The sequence below is a fragment of the Podarcis melisellensis genome, assembly GCF_964234715.1.
Source record: "Podarcis melisellensis genome assembly, chromosome: 3".
Taxonomy (NCBI): Eukaryota; Metazoa; Chordata; class Lepidosauria; order Squamata; family Lacertidae; genus Podarcis; species Podarcis melisellensis.
Window position 1 is genome coordinate 24,250,176 of NC_138530.1, and position 21,652 is coordinate 24,271,827.

At 41.6% G+C, this 21,652-nt stretch overlaps 1 protein-coding gene across 3 annotated transcripts in view; it reads right to left on the reverse strand.

Annotated features, from left to right (window-relative positions):
• The window catches only part of UBR2 (ubiquitin protein ligase E3 component n-recognin 2), a 60,809-nt gene that overhangs the window by 27,039 nt on the left and 12,118 nt on the right, over positions 1 to 21,652 (reverse strand). For 2 of the 3 annotated variants that reach the window (XM_081903647.1, XM_081903649.1), the window contains exons 7-24: positions 20,822 to 20,884; positions 19,512 to 19,632; positions 18,812 to 18,919; positions 17,529 to 17,617; positions 15,868 to 15,966; positions 13,793 to 13,956; positions 13,606 to 13,705; positions 13,208 to 13,336; positions 11,521 to 11,704; positions 8,018 to 8,079; positions 6,822 to 6,932; positions 5,826 to 5,891; positions 4,931 to 5,053; positions 4,381 to 4,444; positions 3,239 to 3,363; positions 2,530 to 2,582; positions 1,370 to 1,472; positions 203 to 251 (exon numbers count right to left, since the gene is read on the reverse strand). In XM_081903647.1, the coding sequence (XP_081759773.1) occupies positions 203 to 251; positions 1,370 to 1,472; positions 2,530 to 2,582; positions 3,239 to 3,363; positions 4,381 to 4,444; positions 4,931 to 5,053; positions 5,826 to 5,891; positions 6,822 to 6,932; positions 8,018 to 8,079; positions 11,521 to 11,704; positions 13,208 to 13,336; positions 13,606 to 13,705; positions 13,793 to 13,956; positions 15,868 to 15,966; positions 17,529 to 17,617; positions 18,812 to 18,919; positions 19,512 to 19,632; positions 20,822 to 20,884 (1,813 nt within the window). Of the gene's footprint in view, positions 1 to 202; positions 252 to 1,369; positions 1,473 to 2,529; positions 2,583 to 3,238; positions 3,364 to 4,380; positions 4,445 to 4,930; positions 5,054 to 5,825; positions 5,892 to 6,821; positions 6,933 to 8,017; positions 8,080 to 11,520; positions 11,705 to 13,207; positions 13,337 to 13,605; positions 13,706 to 13,792; positions 13,957 to 15,867; positions 15,967 to 16,035; positions 16,135 to 17,528; positions 17,618 to 18,811; positions 18,920 to 19,511; positions 19,633 to 20,821; positions 20,885 to 21,652 lie in introns of all 3 variants that reach the window. The other variant, XM_081903648.1, reaches the window with a different exon arrangement.

Here is a 21,652-nt window from a genome sequence, read left to right on the forward strand (position 1 = left end):
TCAAGGGAGGTCTTTCCATAGCCTTCATTTTCTATAATCCGTTACAAGTAGGAAAATTTCAAACTTTTTTTTTTGCAAGAATGTACACATTGATGCAAATTTCTTAAATCTTGAATCCAGCTCAGTGCCAACTTGATTTTTGGTGACATTTTAAAAAGCAGAAACAACTGAGGATACCCTCATACACTAGCAAGACAGGTACCTGTATCTTCCCGGTTTTGTCGCCTTATTTTCCTTTGGGCTTCCTCCGCCTTATAAAAAAAAAGAAATATGTATATTTTTAAGTTTCCAAATGCTGAAGGCAACAATATTATTTCTGCAAAATTAACAGACACTGCCATTTACTTTCCTCTTCTATTTTTCTGCATTACATTGAGTGCTACAATAATCCTGCAGCTCTGATTCAGGCTTCATTGTTATAAAAGACTGATTTGTTAGCAGTTTTGTTTATTTTTGTAGCAGGCTTGTTTACATCTGGGTTTTTACATTTTGTTGCCAGGCATGAATTCCAAGAAGTAGTAATATGCAAGAAGCTTTATCTTTTGATATTTCCCAGTATTACTTTCAAGGTTTTCCTGGTAACAGAAATGTGGTTCAGCCAAAACTCAGTGCCAGGCCACTGGCAGATCAAACAATATCAGATTATTTGGTCATATCAGATGGATTAACAGGAATCCAAAAGTGCTTGTATGGGCTAGAACAAAAAAAATTCCTTCCAGTAGCACCTTAAAGACCAACTAAGTTAGTTCTTGGTATGAGCTTTCGTGTGCATGCACACTTCTTCAGATATCTGAAGAATATTCAGATATTTGACTATGGCAGACCAACACGGCTACCTATCTGTAACTGTATGGGCTAGGTTTTCCAACCCACACCTTTATATTTTCAATTCCCTTTTCCAGTTAAATGCAGAAGTCTGAAGGAAATGGGATGGAAGGGGCAATAAGAAAAACAAAGGAGGCCTGGGCAAAAGGATCACATAGGCAAAGGAACTGTTGTGTGCTGATGGCAAGTAACGGGTAGACAAATGAGGACCCTTCAAAGGCTTGAGGCCAGGGACTTATCAGGCAACAAAGCTGAATTCTGCATATTGATTTGAGCAACCCATTCAAAACTTTGACAGAAGATCTCTAGTTCTGAAAACGAGATCTTCCAGTCAGTGTTACAAGTTAGGAATTTCATTAAGTTTGATTTATTGCTGTAAACTTATCTTTTGGAATTTAATTTATATTTATCTATTTGCAATTTATTTATATTTCATTGTTACCTTGGATTGCTCTGCCCTTGAAAATACAATTTATTTATATTTCGTTGTTACCTTGGATTGATCTGCCCTTGAAAATACAATTTATTTATATTTCATTGTTACCTTGGATTGCTCTGCCCTTGAAAAATGATAGAAATATAAATTGAAGTATTTAGCACATTCAGGTTTCAGCTCATACAATCCTCTGCCTGTTAGTCCTGGTTTCCTAAAACACAAACAGAACACTTAGAATTCACACCTTAATAACTGAACATTGCTTCTAAAAAGGTTCCATGTATATGAAATAGCAAGCCCTTTGAAAACTCAAGAACGAGGGATACTAGCCTATTCAGGCCTTGTTTTATCCTTTTAACTACTGCACTAGAAGCACCAGTAGTACTCTCTTAAGGGATTCATATTCAGTTTCTTTCTGGTAGGTGTGTAGGCAGGAAGAGAGACAGCTATTGTTTCCCTTTACAGTACTCCTTCCTTCCTTCCTTCCTTCCTTCCTTCCTTCCTTCCTTCCTTCCTTCCTTATTGCTTTTTATTTCCTTCTATATAACAGAGTCCTGTAGCATCTTAAAAATGAAGAAACTTATTATGGCAGAAACATTTGAGGGTTAGAGGTCCACTTCATCAGAAGAATAGTACATCTGATGACATGAATTTTAATCCACAAAAGTTTCGACCATAATTAATTGGTTAGCTTTTAATTTTAATTTTTCCTGCAAAAGGCTAACATGGCACACCCTCTTGAAGTTTTTTGTATGTATTTTTTTAAAGCAAAATCCAGTGATGCCCACTTGCTTGTATAATTAAAATCTGCTTCTGCTGTTGGTTTCTCCTCTCCCTTCCCCAGCCTTCATTCACCCCCAAAATATGTTCAAGGGAAACCCCAACCTGCCAGAAGGAGAAACCCTGAGGTGGGATGGTATCTCTGGCTATGTTGGATGTTACCCTTCTTTCACAAATCTGTATATACATTTTTTTTTTAAAAAAGAAGGGTTTGTTTGTCAACAACTACTTTTGGCAAACAGTGTTCCTATACACCTTGTCAGATTTGCCAGTATGTATGTTGCGAACAGTTCATTCAAAGCATTTACTGTCTTATGAATGCAGTTAAGAATAGCTTTAAGCAATCTGTTGCATGATGATGTATTTTTAAATTGTGTAACCCATCCTGGTAACTCATTATGAAGAAAGTGAAAAAACAAACAAACAAGAAGGCTATGCTTTGTTGTTATTTTACACATTTAGAAAGACGATTGCAGAAAGGACATTACTTGAAACAGGCAACTGCTTCGATCACACTTTCCATTCCAGTCTCCTTGTTCTCCTGAATAATTTAAAAAAGGAACAGAAAATCACTGGATATGCCTATGACTAGCAACTACTTCCCAAATATTTCCACTAGAACACTGGTATATCTATAATCATCATCAAAATTTATCAATCTGAAAGGCTACTTTGGTCCTATCTCAGGATCATGCTCTCTATCCTAGCTTGCAAATGTGGTGGGATACCACAATTTCTGCTCTGGTTGCCCACGTTCCTGTTGTTTGGTCTTCCACAGCGGCCATAGCTCACCGCTATATATATTACCCTGTTAGGATGCAGCAATGCAGATACAAAACCATTTGACGGCTAGCTCCATCCATGCTTCTGCACACACCCCTCACCAAACATCCATTTCCCCCTCATGGCGTTGCAAGCTTTCTCACCACGTCTGCACAACAGCAGCAAAATGACTTCAAGTTGCTAAGAAAGTTTAACATACAGTATTGACAGATTTCTAGGCAGCATTAAATTATAGGAAAGAGTCAAAGAAGAACACAAAAGCCTACTGGCTAGAAAGACACTGTGTCCGATAGGAACAATTTTCTCTACGCCTGCCATGAAAACTGAACCTCTCCTCCCGTCTCCACAGAAGCCAATCACAATTCCAAAAGTTCTTTCATCCACTGCACTGAATGTATTTTTAGTGATTCTCACATCTTCAGGCAATGCTTTTACTAATTCACTGTGTGCCATGGGCCTGATGCTCAGTTGATGGATGATCTCCCTCTTGATTTCATCTGTAGCAGTGACTTGTCCAACACCAGGGATAAATCTCTCTCCTGCAAAATAAATCCATAATTACAGCAAACAGGGATCAATTCCTTTTATGAACCATTCATATATTATGTTTTCTGCCTGGCTGGATAAAGACACATTAAGCCACTATGCAGATCATGCACAGAAGAAAAGAAAGCATGGCTGGTGTGCCATGGCGATCCAGACATTGAAAAATGCTGCAGACAAGGGCTTGCTGAAGTTAAAAGCAATGTATCTAAGCTTACCATACTGACAGGGTGGGCTGATGAGAGAGCAAACACCAGAGCGGTGAAGAACACCAAGGGAGTGCTCCATAGTGACTTGACAGGTCAGGCTTGTAATCAGAAGGAATTATTTTCCCAGAAAGCAAATCCCTTTTAGTTCTTCCCATTGCCAAATCAACTTTTAAAAAGATGCCTAGCACAGAAGTCATTGGACCTAGTTCTTTCCCATTTGACATTCATCTTACCAAAGGACACTTCCCTTGAGTCTCCAATTTTTAGAGCAACTGCCCACAAACCACTAGGGAAGGTTAAGTTAGGGGTGTGGGGTTTTTTGCATACCCTAAAACTGTAATGGCTACCCCTTCAGCTGAGCTTCTGAAGTTTGGCACAATATTTGCCTTCTAAATGGGTGACGTGTCTACAAATTTTTTTCAATTCCACCCAAAAACAGTTAAGACATTTTCAAAATAGTTTTTTTTAATAGTACCCAACATGAAAGCTCCTAAACTTATTTTCTGTAATACAGTGGGTATCATATTTCTGGAGGGTGCCTGTAAATTTCACCTAGTTCTGTCAAAAAGAAAGAAGTTAAAGGCATTTTTTTTCATTTCCCACTAGTGAACAGCAGAGGAATGGAGCAGGTCTCAGGTGGAACTTAGCTGAACTGGCCAGCTACAAATTGCTTCAGGTTAAGGCAAAATGATTTCTGAAGTGCTGAATTGGGATCCAAACCATTATTTTGTGGTCAGTGCACACTCCTGATTTCCAAACCCATTCAATCCATAACACACAAACTGAAAAAGACAACAAACTTACCAACAATAATTATAATTAGGTACAACATTTCTTCAATAAGTGTATTATTTTGTTGAACCACATCCTGAAAGAAAAGGAAAAATATATTCAGTGGCCTAGTTTACACAGAACGTTCAGCCGTGACTGTATAGGCAAAGTATAGTTCGTCTGAACATCCAAACCCAGGCCAGCAGACTAACCATGGTTCATTTTCTGGTAAGCATGACACAAAACCATACACACTATGCTTTGACTCTATGTCTGAATGGAACAGTCTTGCTTAACCAAACTTCGCTTGGTTATACCACTCCAGACGTGTGTCAAGCTATAGAAGCACGAGGCAAGAAGAGATGGAAAACAAACCAAGCTTTGGAGAAACCAGTCACAGCTGGTTTGCTTGTCTATAGCAGAACTACAGTATAGCATTACGTGTGAATGCAGTCATTGTATGAGGAAAACTTTTACAAATATGCTATAGATTTCTTATTATAAAATAAGTCTAATGTACAGTAATCCATTTGCAGCATATTTTTTTAAAATGATGCATAACTTTCAACAGCTCATAGCTTACCTTATTGGAGTTTTCAGAACTGAATCTTTTGCCATAATCTGGAGTACTAAATATCTGATAAAGTTCAAAGCGACTCAGCATTATCATCAGGAAGTGATTTGGATCCATCATGGATGCACCTGTCTAATGAAATTTTAAATGTATTTATTACACTGACTAGGCGAAAATAAGAAATGTTTCTGCCTTTTAAAAATAAGCTTTCCATGCTTGTTTTGGAAACATGAATACTATAGTGTGACAAACTATGCAATGCTGTAAATATTCCTTAATTTATTAACGCAAATCTTCATTAGACTTTGCCTAGGAAGCAACACAAGACTTAACAAAACAGCCCTTTTTATTTTTGTCCATTTTAAGAATAAGTAGAAACATTGGCAGATAGCTTTTCAAAATTTTGTAGTTTTGCTTATTACTGGTTCTGTTTATAATTTTTTCATATACAACATGTTCATAACCCAAACATGGCAGCTCCCTTAGCTGAAAATACAATGAGAGACTTCTCCAAAGTGTGCACACAGATTTTAAATGTAGGTGGATGCAAGAGGACACGTCACAGAAAACCATACACTTCTTACATACAGGTATGTGAGGATTTTTATTGAAGCATTTTGCCTCAGGTTCAGGACACGCTGAGTTTGAAACCAAGTAGAGAAGCAAAATATGCATCTAGGCATAAAACACTATGATACTGGGGATCCTTCAGCCACCTAAACAGAACCTAAATAATAAATTATTTTCTAAACCTCTCAAAACAAATACGAAAATGCGAGAAAGCATCCTAAGAAACCACCTTTCTAAAGAAAGCAATCAGAGTAGTGACGTCTCAGGGTCCTTTAACAACCATATTCAGGCAATAGGAAAGAGCACACATACATCAAAATGACATTAATGTTACCTGAAGCATTACTATATCCTTGTCAAACATCTCTCTTCTGCATTTCACATTATGATAGTAGTATATCTACGGAGGAGCAAAGATATGTTTTTCATAACTGAATAGGTAATTCATATGAAATACAAGTTACAGATCAGAAAGAGATTTACATAACCAGAATGAACATGAATAAAGCCTTTCCTGCTCACCCCAACCTCCCCTCTCCTTCTGCCACACAGCTGGGAGAAGAACTTCTGTGGGTTTACTTCCGATTTTCGTAAATCTCATCTTGTAATTACATACAAGCCATGGTTTAAAGCAGGGGTTGGCAATGTGCGGCCCATGGGTGGGATGCGGCCCACAAAGACTGTTTTACCAGCCCACAAGCCACCCCTGAACCGAGCCGCCCGCTTGGCAAGTCCCCCACATGCTGCGCTAAACTGGTGCAGTGCGGCAACTCGCTGAGCAGCGCCAGAAATTGTGTCTGTGCACACGCAGATACCAGAAATCGCTTCTGGGCATGCTAATGCTTGCTGCATTCCCAACTTGCTGATCAGGAACTTGTGGGTCTAGCATAAGTTGCCTGCAGCTTATTTAGTATTTTACTACTTTTTTTAAAAAAACAAAAACCCTTCGGATGAAAAATGATTATATCTATTTACAATGTTTATATACATAAACAGATCTTGCATGACAGTTTACAGGAACAGAGAACTTTAACTTTCTTGTTCACTGTACATACAGGGTGGAACAAGAAATCACGAGTTCAGATTGACTTGCGTCTTGGTAAACATGTTTAGCAACCAAACAAGGACAGAAATATTTGAAGACCCAGGAAAAAAATGGGAGCACACAGGCCCACCCCCCATGTTATTATCTCTCTAGGAAGCATAACACACAGCTATGCTGTGAGCTACTGATCTAGGACAATTAACTCCTTATGCAATAGTATCTCAGATTGTCCCATGACTCTCAGATATATACAGAAAGAGGGGCAAATAAATGTTCGATACTTACTTGGTTAACAAGTGAGAACCCATTCCGCCTCCACATCCCAGCATGTACTTGAGCACACAGAACGAGACATCGCAGGGGATGTTCTATTAGCATAGGTGGACTAAGTTCACTCTGCATTAAGTGAACATAACACAAGAGAAAAAGCTTTAGACATTCATCATGTTTGGTGAGGGCCCTGAAATATATTTATAAATGGAAAGAAAGCCTATTCTACCTCTTTAAAAAAAACCTGCAGGTGTTCTGAACCAGTTTCTACAATGTTTGTACAGTTTGTAGAATTTGCAGCATTTAGCTTCATTTCTCCCTAATCTTAGAATCATAGAATTGAAGAGTTGGAAGGGACCCCAAGGCTCATCTGGTGCAACCTCCCCCCCCCCCCCCCGCTTGTCATTTCAAGTGAACCAGAGATTGTGACAAATTATTTTCCCAATAAGCCAAATTCAAAGTTTTATTACGAACTGCAATCTCTGGGTCACACAAAATCACAAGCAGAGCTTAGAAGAAACTGAACACTGCCGAATTTATCCTCCCAGTCATGCAAATGGAAGCGGGAGTGTGAGAGTACAAGCCTGGCTTGAGCTTGTACCAGCTCAGGCATATAGCACTAAACCTGTGGGCCTCCAAATGCTGTTGGACTACAACTTCCATCAACAACAGCTAATATGGGTTAAGGATGAGAGTTGACAGGAAGAGGGGTTCAGCAACACCAGGAAGGAACCATGTTGACTACCCCTGGTTTTGTGTTATGTGCAAACACAATATTGGTCATCCCCTCCAGCTCTCTGAGGGGTATCACTCACTGACACCACCCTATAAACTGCTCCAGAGACGGAACTCAGAACCATATATTCACTGTATCCTTGGGATCTTAACCAGATTTAAGGAAACAAAACATGCTTTAACACTGTCTCGTTTCACCAGGCCTTACCTACCGTTTGCTGTAGATCACTCCAGTCTCCCAAATAACAATTCTGATCTCCATATAACCCTCCACCAGTGCACTGAATGCTAGGCTACTCCAAAGGCATTCTGGCAGTTGTGGTTCTGGAAGTAAGTATTTAACCAACAGCTAAAGCAACTTTTCTCAAACACTGCTCCATTTCTCCACTATTACCAGCAACACTTTTTTTTGTACTCAAATCAATTTATTTTGAAAATCTGAACCTTAGAGATACATTTATCTAAATATTACTCACCATTGGAAGCTGTTCTGGAAATTTGTATGCCACTTCACTTTTGCTCAGAAGCACATGCAAACCTATATTGACAAAAGACAAAAAAGGGAAGAATATTTTTGCCACTCTGGGACCTACTGAGATTGTCAAGCAAAGCTGAAAAGAACTAGAGCTTTACTAGGAAATGCAGTTTCTAACTCTGACATCTAGGACTTCAAAGTCACGCTCTGGAGTGGTCACCCCACCCTCTTCTTATCACAAGTTGTTCTGGAGGGTCTCGCAAGCCCCACAGAGCCGAAAGGGGAAGAGGGAAAGCACTGTTGCTCAAATGGAAGCCTTTGTGCTTCAGATAATAATATTTAATGCGGAGGTAACCCCTTGTCATTGTCAGGCTATTGTTAATGAGCCCATTTGGATTGCTCACCTTTGGAGACCAATGGAACCTGTTGGGGCATAAACTTAACAGCCTCTTACATGTGTCATATAATGTTTATTCCACACATGAAAGAAATCAATCTCAGTGTGGCAGAACCGACATTCTGGAGCCCCCTGCCCATTGATATAGGGCAGGCAACTTCATGGTTCTGTTTTTGCTGCCTGCTAAAATAGGGTTGCCATATTTCAAAAAGTGGAAATCTGGACAAAAATGATGTTTTTGAGCTATTTTTAAGGAAATTCGCCAAAATCTAGACTTCTGACATGGTTTGCCATGTGTATGGATTTCCCAGGGCATTTCAACAATTTCTGCCCTGACACTGCTTCCAATTGTCGTATTCCAGCTATGTCTAGGAAATTCCAGATGAACGGCAACCCTGTGCTAAAAACTTTTGACATTTGTACATTTGGCATGTCTTTTAATATGTAACTGTATATGTGTGTCATACTTTACAGTGGTGCCCCGCTAGACGAATGCCTCGCAAGACGAAAAACCCGCAAGACGAAAGGGTTTTTCGGTTTTTGCGACGCTTCGCTAGACGATTTTCCCTATGGGCTTGCATCGCAAGACGAAAGCCCATAGGGAAATCTCGGGGACCTTTTTTTAAATGCTGGCGGTGGGGAGCAAAGCCTTCCCCCCCCCTCCGGACTTCAGAAGAGGTCCAGGAAGGCCGGCGGGGGCGAAAGGCTTTGCTCCCCACCGCCAGCATTTTAAAAGTGGTCCGGGATAGCAGGGAAGCGCTTCCCGCTATCCCGGACGGCTTTTGAAGGCAGGCAGGGGGGGCAAAGACTTTTGCCCCCCCTGCCTGCCTAACCGGGGGCTTTTAAATCGCCCCGGGACTGTCCGGGGCGATTTAAAAGCCCCCGGACGGCTTTTGAAGCCTCCCCCCCCGCCCGGCTTCGGGGCATCATCCCGATGCCGGGCGGTGGGGCAGGAACGCCTCCCCCAGCCGCCCGGCATCGGAACGATGTCCCGAAGCCGGGCGGCCGGGCGGGAAAGCCTCCCCCCCCGCCCGGCTTCGGGGCATCATCCCGATGCCGGGCGGTGGGGCAGGAAAGCCTCCCCCAGCCGCCCGGCATCGGAACGATGTCCCGAAGCCGGGCGGCCGGGCGGGAAAGTCTCCCCCCCCGCCCGGCTTCGGGGCATCGTCCCGATGCCGGGCGGTGGGGCAGGAAAGCCTCCCCCAGCCGCCCGGCATCGGGGCATCGTCCCGATGCCGGGCGGTGGGGCAGGAAAGCCTCCCCCAGCCGCCCGGCATCGGGGCATCGTCCCGATGCCGGGCGGTGGGGCAGGAACGCCTCCCCCAGCCGCCCGGCATCGGGGCATCGTCCCGATGCCGGGCGGTGGGGCAGGAAAGCCTCCCCCAGCCGCCCGGCATCGGAACGATGTCCCGAAGCCGGGCGGCCGGGCGGGAAAGCCTCCCCCCCCGCCCGGCTTCGGGGCATCGTCCCGATGCCGGGCGGTGGGGCAGGAAAGCCTCCCCCAGCCGCCCGGCATCGGGGCATCGTCCCGATGCCGGGCGGTGGGGCAGGAAAGCCTCCCCCAGCCGCCCGGCATCGGGGCATCGTCCCGATGCCGGGCGGTGGGGCAGGAAAGCCTCCCCCAGCCGCCCGGCATCGGGGCATCGTCCCGATGCCGGGCGGTGGGGCAGGAACGCCTCCCCCAGCCGCCCGGCATCGGGGCATCGTCCCGATGCCGGGCGGTGGGGCAGGAACGCCTCCCCCAGCCGCCCGGCTTCGGGGCATCGTCCCGATGCCGGGCGGTGGGGCAGGAAAGCCTCCCCCAGCCGCCCGGCATCGGAACGATGTCCCGAAGCCGGGCGGCCGGGCGGGAAAGCCTCCCCCCCCCGCCCGGCTTCGGGGCATCATCCCGATGCCGGGCGGTGGGGCAGGAACGCCTCCCCCAGCCGCCCGGCTTCGGGGCATCGTCCCGATGCCGGGCGGTGGGGCAGGAAAGCCTCCCCCAGCCGCCCGGCATCGGAACGATGTCCCGAAGCCGGGCGGCCGGGCGGGAAAGCCTTTGTCCCCCCTGCCTGCCTTCCCAGGGGCTTTTAAATCGCCCCGGACAGCGGAGAAGTCCTCCGCTGTTCCGGGCGATTTTAAAATGCCGCCCGCCAGAAGAGGTCGGGGGAAGGCTTTTTCCATAGGAACGCATTAATTGATTTTCAATGCATTCCTATGGAAAACCGTGCATCGCAAGACGAAAAACTCGCAAGACGAAGAGACTTGCGGAACGAATTAATTTCGTCTTGCGAGGCACCACTGTATTTATATTATTGATTTTTTTAGGTCAGTTTATATTTAACATCTGGTTTTATCAGTATCTTTAATCTATATTTTATATAAACTGGTTAGAGGCTTTGCTGGTTGAGCAGTATACAAGTCCTGTTAATTAATGAAACAAACAAACAAACAAACAAATCCAATGGTATAATACAAGTTAACTTATTTGTCATGATCTGGTTCATTTCCAAAGATAGTATGCACCAAATGAAAAGTAACCTTGTGCAGATATTAGTGATAGTCGAGTTTGGCAATATCCACAATCATGAAGTTGTTTCATGCAGATTGCAGGTTTATATCATAATCTTGTAGTGCATATAAAAAAATAAATAAAGCAGGGGTCTAGAGTTCATATGACTATGGATAAATCATGATGAGAGGAGTCAGCAAACAAACAATAATAATAATAATAATAATAATAATAATAATAATAATAATAATAATAATTTTTATTTATATCTTGCCCTCCCCAGCCAAAGCCGGGCTCAGAGCGGCTAACATCAAATGTATAACACATTAACTTAAAATCAGACAATCAATTAAAATACATCCTCAAATCAGATCAGGATCAGAATAAAATCCAATCAGATGTCAACCCGCAGATTAGGGTTGGGAACCTTAAATGCTCACCAGGCCCAACTGTTTGTGCTGAACTTATATGGGCCTGTGAGAAAAATTGGGAGGCCACTTTCATGCAAGTTCTTATGAAAGGGGAGAGTTTAGGAAAATATCTAATCTTCGAGTGCGCTTGTATAAACTGCTTTAAAACAATCCAGCACAAAACCATCCAAATATGTAGTCCTTACCTGCAAGTAAACGAGAAACAGGGAGATGAATGCTAACTTTTTCCTGAGAAACACAGTATCTGATAGTCTCAACTGAGTGTCCACACATGTTGAGGTCAATCGGTTGCTCTCCATCAGTAAAACCACTGTGGCATTGCATCAATGTGGTCAAACTTTTCTTATATGCTTCGATCAGCACTTTCTCCTATAAAAAAGATTGAATCTATTCAAAGAAAACACGGCTCATCTACATAAAGTTACAGCATTATTAATTATTAAAATATACACGTTAAAGATGTACCAAGATAAAACCTAGGCCCAGCTTATTTGGTTGAATACAAAAAACTATTATATGTGGAATGACTTTACTCAGAATAATTCTGTGAAGTTGTTACATGAAAAGGTATCTGGAGCTGTGTAATAGTAAGCAAACATGGGGTATTGTGTAAACCGTTGCAAGCAGAAAAACATCTGTGTATTTCAGTTCATTTCGTGCATAAAATGCTCTTCCACTAAGTTTTAAGGAAGCCTTTCCACACGCGAAAGAGGCGTTTTGCTTGCAGAAGGGAATTGGTATTTTATCAATTTTCCTTTCCATACCACCAATTTAAAACCCCAAATGGTTTTGGACTAGGGCAGTTGATATTAAGATCCTCCTCAGAAGCCCTTCTTCATGTTCCCCACCCTCAGAAGCTAAGGAAGGTTGCAACCCGAGACAGAACCCTTTCAGTTGTGGTACCCTAAACTTTGGAATGCTCCCTTTTTTATTCCCCCAGGCCATTTCAATTTTTATGCTTTGAAAATTGTATGGCGTGCTTCTGAGATACTTCAGCTGCTCTGTTTATTTCTGTTGTTACAGTTCAGTTATTTAGTATTTAAACTATTAGCCACTCAGAGAATCTTCAGTCTAAAGAGTGAGAAAAGAAAGGTCCTAAATAGATCTTAAAATTAAAGCTTTCATTAGCATGCATCTTTACACCAATACTCAGTGCACTTAAAAAAAAAAAGTAATTGTGTTGAACCAAAGGCGAACTGTTCCAGAAGCTCTGCAGACGCCATTTTGGTACTGAAGATAACCCCACAATTAATTGGTAGTGGTTGTAGCAATGAGATCATATGTGTTTATTTTCACTTGCTTTGATATAAGCTAATTGGCTCGCTTTGATGTTATCCTTGAAGTGCTGGGCTCCGAGCCCAAAAAGGGGAACTATCTGCAAGATATGGGTATTTGCCACCTATGCCCTCATCTTGTCAGGTGGAGTGATGGGAAGTCCTGACCAAAGAGAAAGGCAACTAGATTCAAAGTATTTTATCATTTCTTATTCACAGGAGAAGCTGCAAAATTATGGGCACTGTTATGATTAGTCCTCCTTTTTAGATTAAGGACAAGGAAAAAATGGTTCCAACCAAGATGGCAACAGATAATTCTTCTCACATTTATATATATATCCCCTTTCCTTCTACCCCTTGAGATATAAAGTACTAGTCCAATCCTCAGCTCCTTTTGCAACACAAAGTCTACAATCTAGTCTATTCCAATAATCACTACCTGAAAAACGTGCGCAATGTTGGAGATCCCAGTGGTTAAAGCAGTTTGGTTTCACTGATGCACACCATGTTGTTTGTTTATATATGAGAACCTTAAGAAAATGTAGGGATTTTATTCATTCATATTAATCCGAACACATCTGAAGGAGATACAACTTACATCTAAAGAACACCAGTCCTGCATCATTGAGATGACATGGGTTAATTTCATCTGCAACGTGAATGCTGCTTCCCACTCTGGTTCCATTTCGATATGCTGCCCAACTTGGCGGGTTATTGGATCCATGCCCTTCAGAAATAGGAAAAAGCCAAATCATTTAGAAGAGAAGCATCAAAGCAACAGGGGAGGGTCAGTGCTGAGACTCAGCAAATCTTGCCTACTGATTGCCTACAGAGGGAACTGTGGAAACATTTAGCTCTACTGAAATTGGGGCAACTGTAAAAAATAGATTTCCAAAGCTTAGCAATATTTTAACAGTAATATGAAGAGTCACATATACCACCTCATTTGTTACTCCTTGATAAATATAAGTACCTTAAGAAGAAGAAATCACCTACCTGCATACACTTCAGTAACTCCAAGAAGACGTCAAAACCATCTAGAAATTTTTGCCTCAGATCATCAGACCACTCAACTGGTTTGCTTATCAACACGTACCTGAAGTACAGAAGAAATAAGTTTACAATCTGATTTTGGGCTAACTATGTAAAAATAGTTATTATACCTAATCAGGCAAAAACTCACTTTAAATCCAGAATCAGGCTTTGGACTCGTCTGAATTTGAAAGCCTGTAGCGCAGTGTATCGTTCGAACTGAAATCTGCCCTGTATATCTCGATGTCTTAAGTGGTCCATAAATGTTGAGATGATAGTAGTCATGAGGTTCTCCTCTATTATTAACATTCGAGCCTATGTCAAAATAGATATTTAAAGGTTTGTTTCAATCGTGTCTGCTAATGACAGAGATAAGAGACTCAACTAACAGAAGAATGCTCAGGTGTATGGTTATGCCTGCACTGGCTCCCGGTGGAGTACAGGATCAGGTTTAAGGTGCTGGTTTTAACCTTCAAAGCCCTATACGGCCTAGGACCCTCGTACCTACGGGACCGCCTCTCCTGGTATGCCCCACAGCAAAACTTACGGTCTTCAAATAAAAACATCTTGAAGGTCCCAGGCCACAGAGAGGTTAGGCTGGCCTCAACTAGAGCCAGGGCTTTTTCGGCCGTGGCTCCGATCTGGTGGAACGCTATGTCACAAGAGACTAGGGCCCTGCGGGACTTGACATCTTTCCGCAGGGCCTGCAAGACAGAGCTGTTCCACCAGGCCTTTGGCCAGGGCACATCCTGACTCCCTCCTTTGGCAATCTTCGCGGAGCTCTGGCCCAATGGTTGCCATTGGTTTGATTTGGATTAATTTTATAATGAATGATTTTAGAGTGTTGTGTTGTACTGTTGTACTGTTTTATTGTTGTTAGCTGCCCTGAGCCAGGCTTTGGCTGGGGAGGGTGGGATATAAATAAAATTTATTATTATTATTTTATGTGTATATAAGGTAGTCCTATTTCTGTAGCGAAAGCAGTCTGGGCAGGAAAGCCAATTACTAGGTGGGAGATCACCTGAGAATACTCTGATCCTTGAAGGATAAAATAAAGAGTTACAACTCCATATCTATAGCTAGGAATTGTATTTTTAATGACTGACAGGGCTTTGTCTATCGCTCATATGAAAACAAAAGAGTCATACAAGTACTAATTGGCATGATTTTTTTTGTTCTAAATCTCTATTACCCGCTTTGCTTCACTTGGTTTTAACCAGATCTGTAAAAAGGTACCCAACTTGGGCAATATAACAATCTATTTACATCTCAACCAAGATGTACACAGGATCTTTTCCGAGAGAAAAAATGTTTCAGTAACTGAGGCAAACTGAGGCAACTGTTGGCTTTAACCTTACACCAAAACATTACCCATATTTATTCAGTCTAACATATCTGAATCAGTTAACAGTGATCATTTGGTACTTTTCTCATTAAAAGGAGTACATTTTCTTCATACTGTGTTCAGCACTTTATAATCTTCACTGGAAATTTTCAAGCAGTCACCTTAAATAGCCACACCCATAATTATGTTATTTCTATGGCACTGTAACCCTAATCCGATTTCAAAAGCATAGCACTGGAGCCCTACAGGTATACAGAGATCTTTGCACAACTAATTTTGCCTCATTCAATTCCACCTCCTCACTGGACTGAGATACAGAGTTGAAATATAAAAGACATTAACATGTGTCTCAAAGCGTGTCAGATCATATTCCCTATTATTGCCAAATGCCTCCAACACAAGCATGTTTCATGTATCTTCATTCATTATGTTAATATTTCTAATTGCTCGGTACATTACTAAAAGGAGAAACTGTTGCAGCCGTACCTGTCACTGAAGTTCTCAACGGAGAATATTTGTATGAATTAAAAGTATACTAAAGCACCAACCTAATGCCTTGCCCATTCCTTAAAGCACGGATCCTCTAGGGACAGGAATTCAACTATGAAACTATTATGCTCTAGCTACTAATTTAACATAAATGAGTCTTGTGATCTAATACTATCACAGAAGTACTAGTAGGGAATCTCTTTCCCCTCCCCTCTGTTTTTTCCTCCATTGCCTATTTTGGACTGTAATCTCCTTGTGGGTAGAGATCTGTATTTTATCCATGATACTATGCAAGACTGATTACCTGTGTATAAAACAATAACAAATTATTAATGTTAGATCTGAGTGGGAGTTGGGGCAAAGAGAGTTTCAGTCAGCATTTAAGTACTTACAAGTGAAGGCACTGTGAATATCTGTACCGAAAGGTCAGCAATTGAGTACTCTCTGTCGTGGTCATCTTTCACATAATCATTCTGCAATCGCTCATAATTCTATTAAAGAAGGAGGCAAAAAAGGCAAAGGGTGCCAACTATCAGTTTAAAAAAGGAACCACTACTCACCAGAGTAGGCACAGTGAAGAGCTGAACAGAGAGAGCAGTCACCGACACTGGCCGCTCGTGATCATCCTCCATAAAATCTCTCTGCAGCTGCCGATAATTCTAAACAACAAGGGGGAAATTCACCTCTAATCTGCACTGACCAGATGTTCTAACTAAATTTAAAGCTGGCGATGGGAAGATTTTGTACTAAAAACTGCATTTGTGCAGAAACAGTGCAAACAAACTTGCAGTATATCACAATTTACCAGACCATTAATAAGCACAATTATAGCAACAGTTACTTGTGTCAAGCAAAAGGACATCAGTTAGAAGTCATCATAAGGAAATGTTATTGGGTTTAGCCAATATTTAGAGGTCATATTTGGGAAGCAGAGCAATGTATAAGAGTAATTTTAATTTTTCAGATTACATGGTTGACTACTCCAAGTTATTCGAAAATGACGCCTGACTTCATTCCACAACACAACAGCCCTCTTCAGACGATCTTTCAGGCTTCATAAACCACAGTTAGCTAGGAATGAGAGCTCCTCCCTCCCCCTCCCCAAGCCATTTGCCAGCTTCAGCACAATGATTCTGGCTTGTATTAAGCCAGAGCTCACCATTACGCCTGGTTTAACCTTGGTTAACTGCTTTTTTATTTGGATTGTTAGGCACATCCAGCAAAAGTGGTAACATGTGCCATCCAAATCACATAGGAATATACATTTCCACATTTAGGCTCTGATCCGAAGCTTCCACATTGACTTTAATATTGAGGCCAGCTTGGTGCACGCATCTAAACAATACATGCAGATCTGCCCAAACATCATGTCATCAGGCAGTCCTTTTTCATGCAGGAATACCATGTACAACCCAGAACTCCAAAAGGCATAAGGAGCCTTCGGCACCAGGTTGTTACTATTTAGTGCAGGCATGGCCAAACGTGGCCCTCCAGCTGTTTTGGGACTACAGTTCCCATCATCCCTGACCACTGGTCTTCTTAGCTACGGAGGATGGGAGTTGTAGTCCCAAAACAGCTGGAGGGCCAAGTTTGGCCATGCCTGATTTGGTGTAACATTCTATGTGTTCCACTATGTGGTGCTGACCTTTAAAACCCTACACAGTCTCAGCGCAGTATACCTGAAGGAGCGTCTCCACCCCCATCGTTCAGCCCAGACACTGAGGTCCAGCTACGAGGGTCTTCTGGCAGTTCCCTCACTGCGAGAAGTGAGGTTACAGGGAACCAGGCAGAGGGCCTTCTCGGCAGTGGCGCCCACCCTGTGGAATGCCCTCCCGTCAGATGTCAAGGAAATAAACAACTATCTGACTTTTAGAAGACATCTGAAGGCAGCCCTGTTTAGGGAAGTTTTTAATGTTTGACGTGTTATTGTGCTTTTAATTTTCTGTTTGGAAACCCAGCCAGGTGGGCAGGGTATAAATAATAATAATAATAATAATACTTCAAAAGTCAGACTTTGCATTTTAAAGTATTTTTCATTAAGAAAGTTACTCACCCTTGCAAATCGGATAGCAAAGAGCTTCTTGTACTTCAAATCCATAAGTAGGCTGCTCATGAATAACTGATGGTACACACTTCTAGCTCCTGTTGTTGTTGTTTAAAAAAATAAAGATATATATCAATGTGGAGGACTATTATATGACAGCATCATCCAAATAACTTTAGAGCAATCATCAAGTTTTGACAATGTGCTGATGTAGAGACTGAAATAGTTAAATCATTTTGTTAAGTTGTCATGAAGATAAGGTGTCCTAACAACTTGAGTGGGGCTCACTCCCTATTAAGTGTGTTTAGGATTGCAGCCTTAAAAGAATTGTTTTACCAAAAAAGCAACTCCGGGGGCCTTCTGGTGGTTCCCTCACTGCGAGAAGTGAGGTTACAGGGAACCAAGCAGAGGGCCTTCTCAGTAGTGGCACCCGCGCTGTGGAACGCCCTCCATTCAGATGTCAAGGAAATAAACAACGATCTGACTTTTAGAAGACATCTGAAGGCAGCCCTGTTTAGGCAAGTTTTTAAGGCTTGATGTTTTATCTTGTTTTTAGATTCACGTAGGTAGCCGTGTTGGTCTGACGCAATCGAAATATATAAAAAAAATAAATAATTGTCCAGTAGCACCTTAGAGACCAACTAAGTTTGTTCTTTGTATAAGCTTTCGTGTGCATGCACACTTCTTCAGATATCAAGATAACAAGTTGTCTTGTTTTTAATATTCTGTTGGGAGCTACCCAGAGTGCTTGGGGAAACCGAGCCAGATGGGCGGGATATAAATAATAAACAGTCATTCAGTCAGTCAGTCAGTCAATCAATTCGTTGTTGTTATGCAGCAGCAGCATCTTACACCAGTCATGTGGGAAGGTCTCCAAAAGGGGGAAGCCTTGCACAGTAGAGCACAGGAAGCATAGCAAGACATAGCACAGCATTAAGAAGCACCCACAGTCTACAGCTCTGCTGCTCCAGAGATTCAGAGGTGTGGATGCTTGTATGGCTTAGATTGAGCTTGGCAGAGATCAATGCCCCATTACTTCTAGCCTTGCTTCTTATGATATCCTGAGCAGCATTTTCCTCTTGACGGTGCCTTCCACCAAGACTTCCACCAAGGAGTAAATGAAGATATATGAATTTTGTATCTGAGTACCTAACATCTGTGCCCATCCCTCTCATCAAAGCTGCTTTTTGCTTTGATTTATCTAGGCTGCTCTAGCTGTGTGAAAGAAGATGCGTTCCCAGCAACCAGACTGTGGTGCAGGTAGATTCTTAAAACAAGAAGGAATAGCCCACCTTTCCAGAGTTTAGAATCGGATAGCATTAGTTTATCCACAAGAGAAGAGTTTTCTCCTTCTGGTCCCTCCTGTAAGCCAACTTGACACAATATTCTTCGAAGGCCATCTAATTAAGGAGAAACAGTAATACGTGAACCAAAAGGATTAACTGGTTTGCTTTAATCATCCGTTTTGTGCATAAAACTCAGTTGTACGTAAGACATTTAAATCCCCAACATGCACATTCTTAAAATAGAAGGCATTCATCTTTATTTTGAATTTACTACAGATATGCATGATCTTGCAGAATAGGCTGTCTCCAACATAGAAAGCTTAAGTGATGTAAGAAGAGAATCATTTTTAGAAAGCAGACAAGTGGGACCTGAAATTGCTCAGGGATAAGGATGATGTGCAGTCAAGAAATAGCATGGGAGAAATATAAAACTCTCGCTACTTCAGGTGCCCTTGTGGCTCATTTTAGGAAAGGAAAATAATGTTGGGAGATTCTTTCAGGGACTTTCCACATCACAAGTAGCTTCGTCCTCATGCTTTAAGTAAACTGGACCAATAAGCCTGAACAAATATATTTTTGTTATGTTTGTACCATGTCCACAAGACCATGTCAGTCTATCATTCTGTCCCTAGAAAGAGGAATTTTCTGCTTTTCAATCATGACTTTTCTCTTTCAGCTATATCATAAGTGTGTCAAATTTCAGTACCTGAATATCCAATAATATTGCCAAGCCAAGTTAGAAGCTTCAAACCAAAACTCTGATGAGCAACAATAGATGAATGCATAACTTGAACCTTCAGCGGCTTAGTCTGGCGACTGGTACTTCTCTTAAGGAAAGGAAAAAGGGCAGGGAAAAGAGAGGCCATTAACAGGTTTTCCCCCAAACACAGCACTTTTCAAGTTTATACAGTTAAGACATAGAACAATCCCAGGCAACTGGATTTTCATGGTTTTTACAAGCTTTCCCAATATCTAGTACTGTATGTCTATATTTTGTAATGCAAGAATGGTAAAACTTGAATTCTGTTTCTAATACTCAAGGCAAACAGCCTTAGGAATAATTGAAAGTAGTCCATTACCACATGTAGGTTCAACTTCCCTTACCCTTTCTGGCTCTGACAGATATGACTACAGAAAAAGGGCTTCCAACTATCTGTAACTGCAGATGGAGAGCACATCACTTGTCTGAGAAGCATGGGGAGACCATGAATTCAAGGCTTCTTTCCCAACAACAGATTTCAGTCCTCAATCCCATCATGCAATTAAATGACACAGTCAAGGCCAAAAGTGCCAAGTATCTATTCACCACAATGCAGGTCCCAGTCTAGTTTGGACATTGTGCATGTAATTCAGTGATGATTGCAGAGAAACATTATGGCTATGCTCTTTTGAATACACAATTTTTGATCCAGTAGATGTATCTGCTGAACTTTGCTTCTTAGCATGAGTCATACAGGTTGGACCGGGGGTTTCTTCATTAGACCCCCAGAATCTTAGGGAAGGCTTGAGCTGAAAATATACATTTTCCCTTTCAATCCTATGCATCTTTACTCACAAACAGTATAGCAATTTGAAGGAAAACATCAGCACTTTGAACTTTGCCTGGAAATAAGACTGGGAGCCAATTCAACACTTTAAGCACTTGTGAGCTGTCATCCCAATACGAAATATCCACTTAGCAGTCAAGCAATTATACTCTGAATTATATTTAGTTTCCAGTCTTCAAAGGCAACTCCATGTACAATACATTGCAGTAATCTAATCTGAAGGTTACCACAATTTTAAAGTAGAATGTGCCAATTTTTAGTTTTTGAAGAATGATAGAACCATCAGGCAAGTGACTTACAAGGCATGCTGCCACTTCCATCAGACACATTTAATATTTCCTTAACATTCTTAAAATGTCACATACAGTTTTAAAATGTTAATGGGCAGATATGCTATAACAGTGAATTGATTATAATGAAGTAAGGATATATACCATTCAGTTAAGGGAAATGAAGCAATGTCACTTACCACTATCACTGATTTGGCTTGGTCACAGTACTGAAAGTCTCCATAGCGAACTGACCTGCGTCCCTGTTAAACAGTTACATGGCTATTAACACCTAATTAAAGATATAACTAAAACTTTAAATAATATGTTTTGATTGCACGTTGAAGTCACCTATGTTTCTCACCCTTGAATTAGACTGCTTGAATTAAATCAACCCTATACTAACAATGACTTCTGCTAAATAGCACATATTAACACAACTAACATAAATTAAAATGTTATATGTTCAGTTTAAGTAAGCAGTATGTAGATATGCTTCACATATGTTTATCATGTAAGTTGCATTTATTGCTGATATAGCAAATGTCACCTATGAAAAAGCAAACAAAACTATTAAATTCCACAGCAATTCTGAAAGATGCACAATCTTGTGATAAATATATACCTTAAATTATGTTTTGAGCTGGGATTTATTTAAACAAACAAACAAACAAACGGTATTTTTAAGAGAGAGAGAAACATATTCGTATGATATCACATCATTCTGGGTGGTTAAGGCTAACCAGGGCTATAGAGAGGCAAATCCAGTTTCCTGCCCCTGAATTAGACTGAGGCCCATTTTGGTTTTAGTTGAGTTTCATGCATTAAATACTTATCCTAAATTACACCCCAGGAAAGGCTTCCATAACTGGAAGGGGGAGAGAGGAGGTTTTTATCGGAGCCAAGAGCCTCTGTGAATGCAGGGACATATTTAAGATACAACCATAGGGTGTGTTTTCCCCCAACCTTCAAAAAACCCGATTAAGCCACCTTACATGCAGTCTGATTATTGCATGAGGGGGAAATGGTTG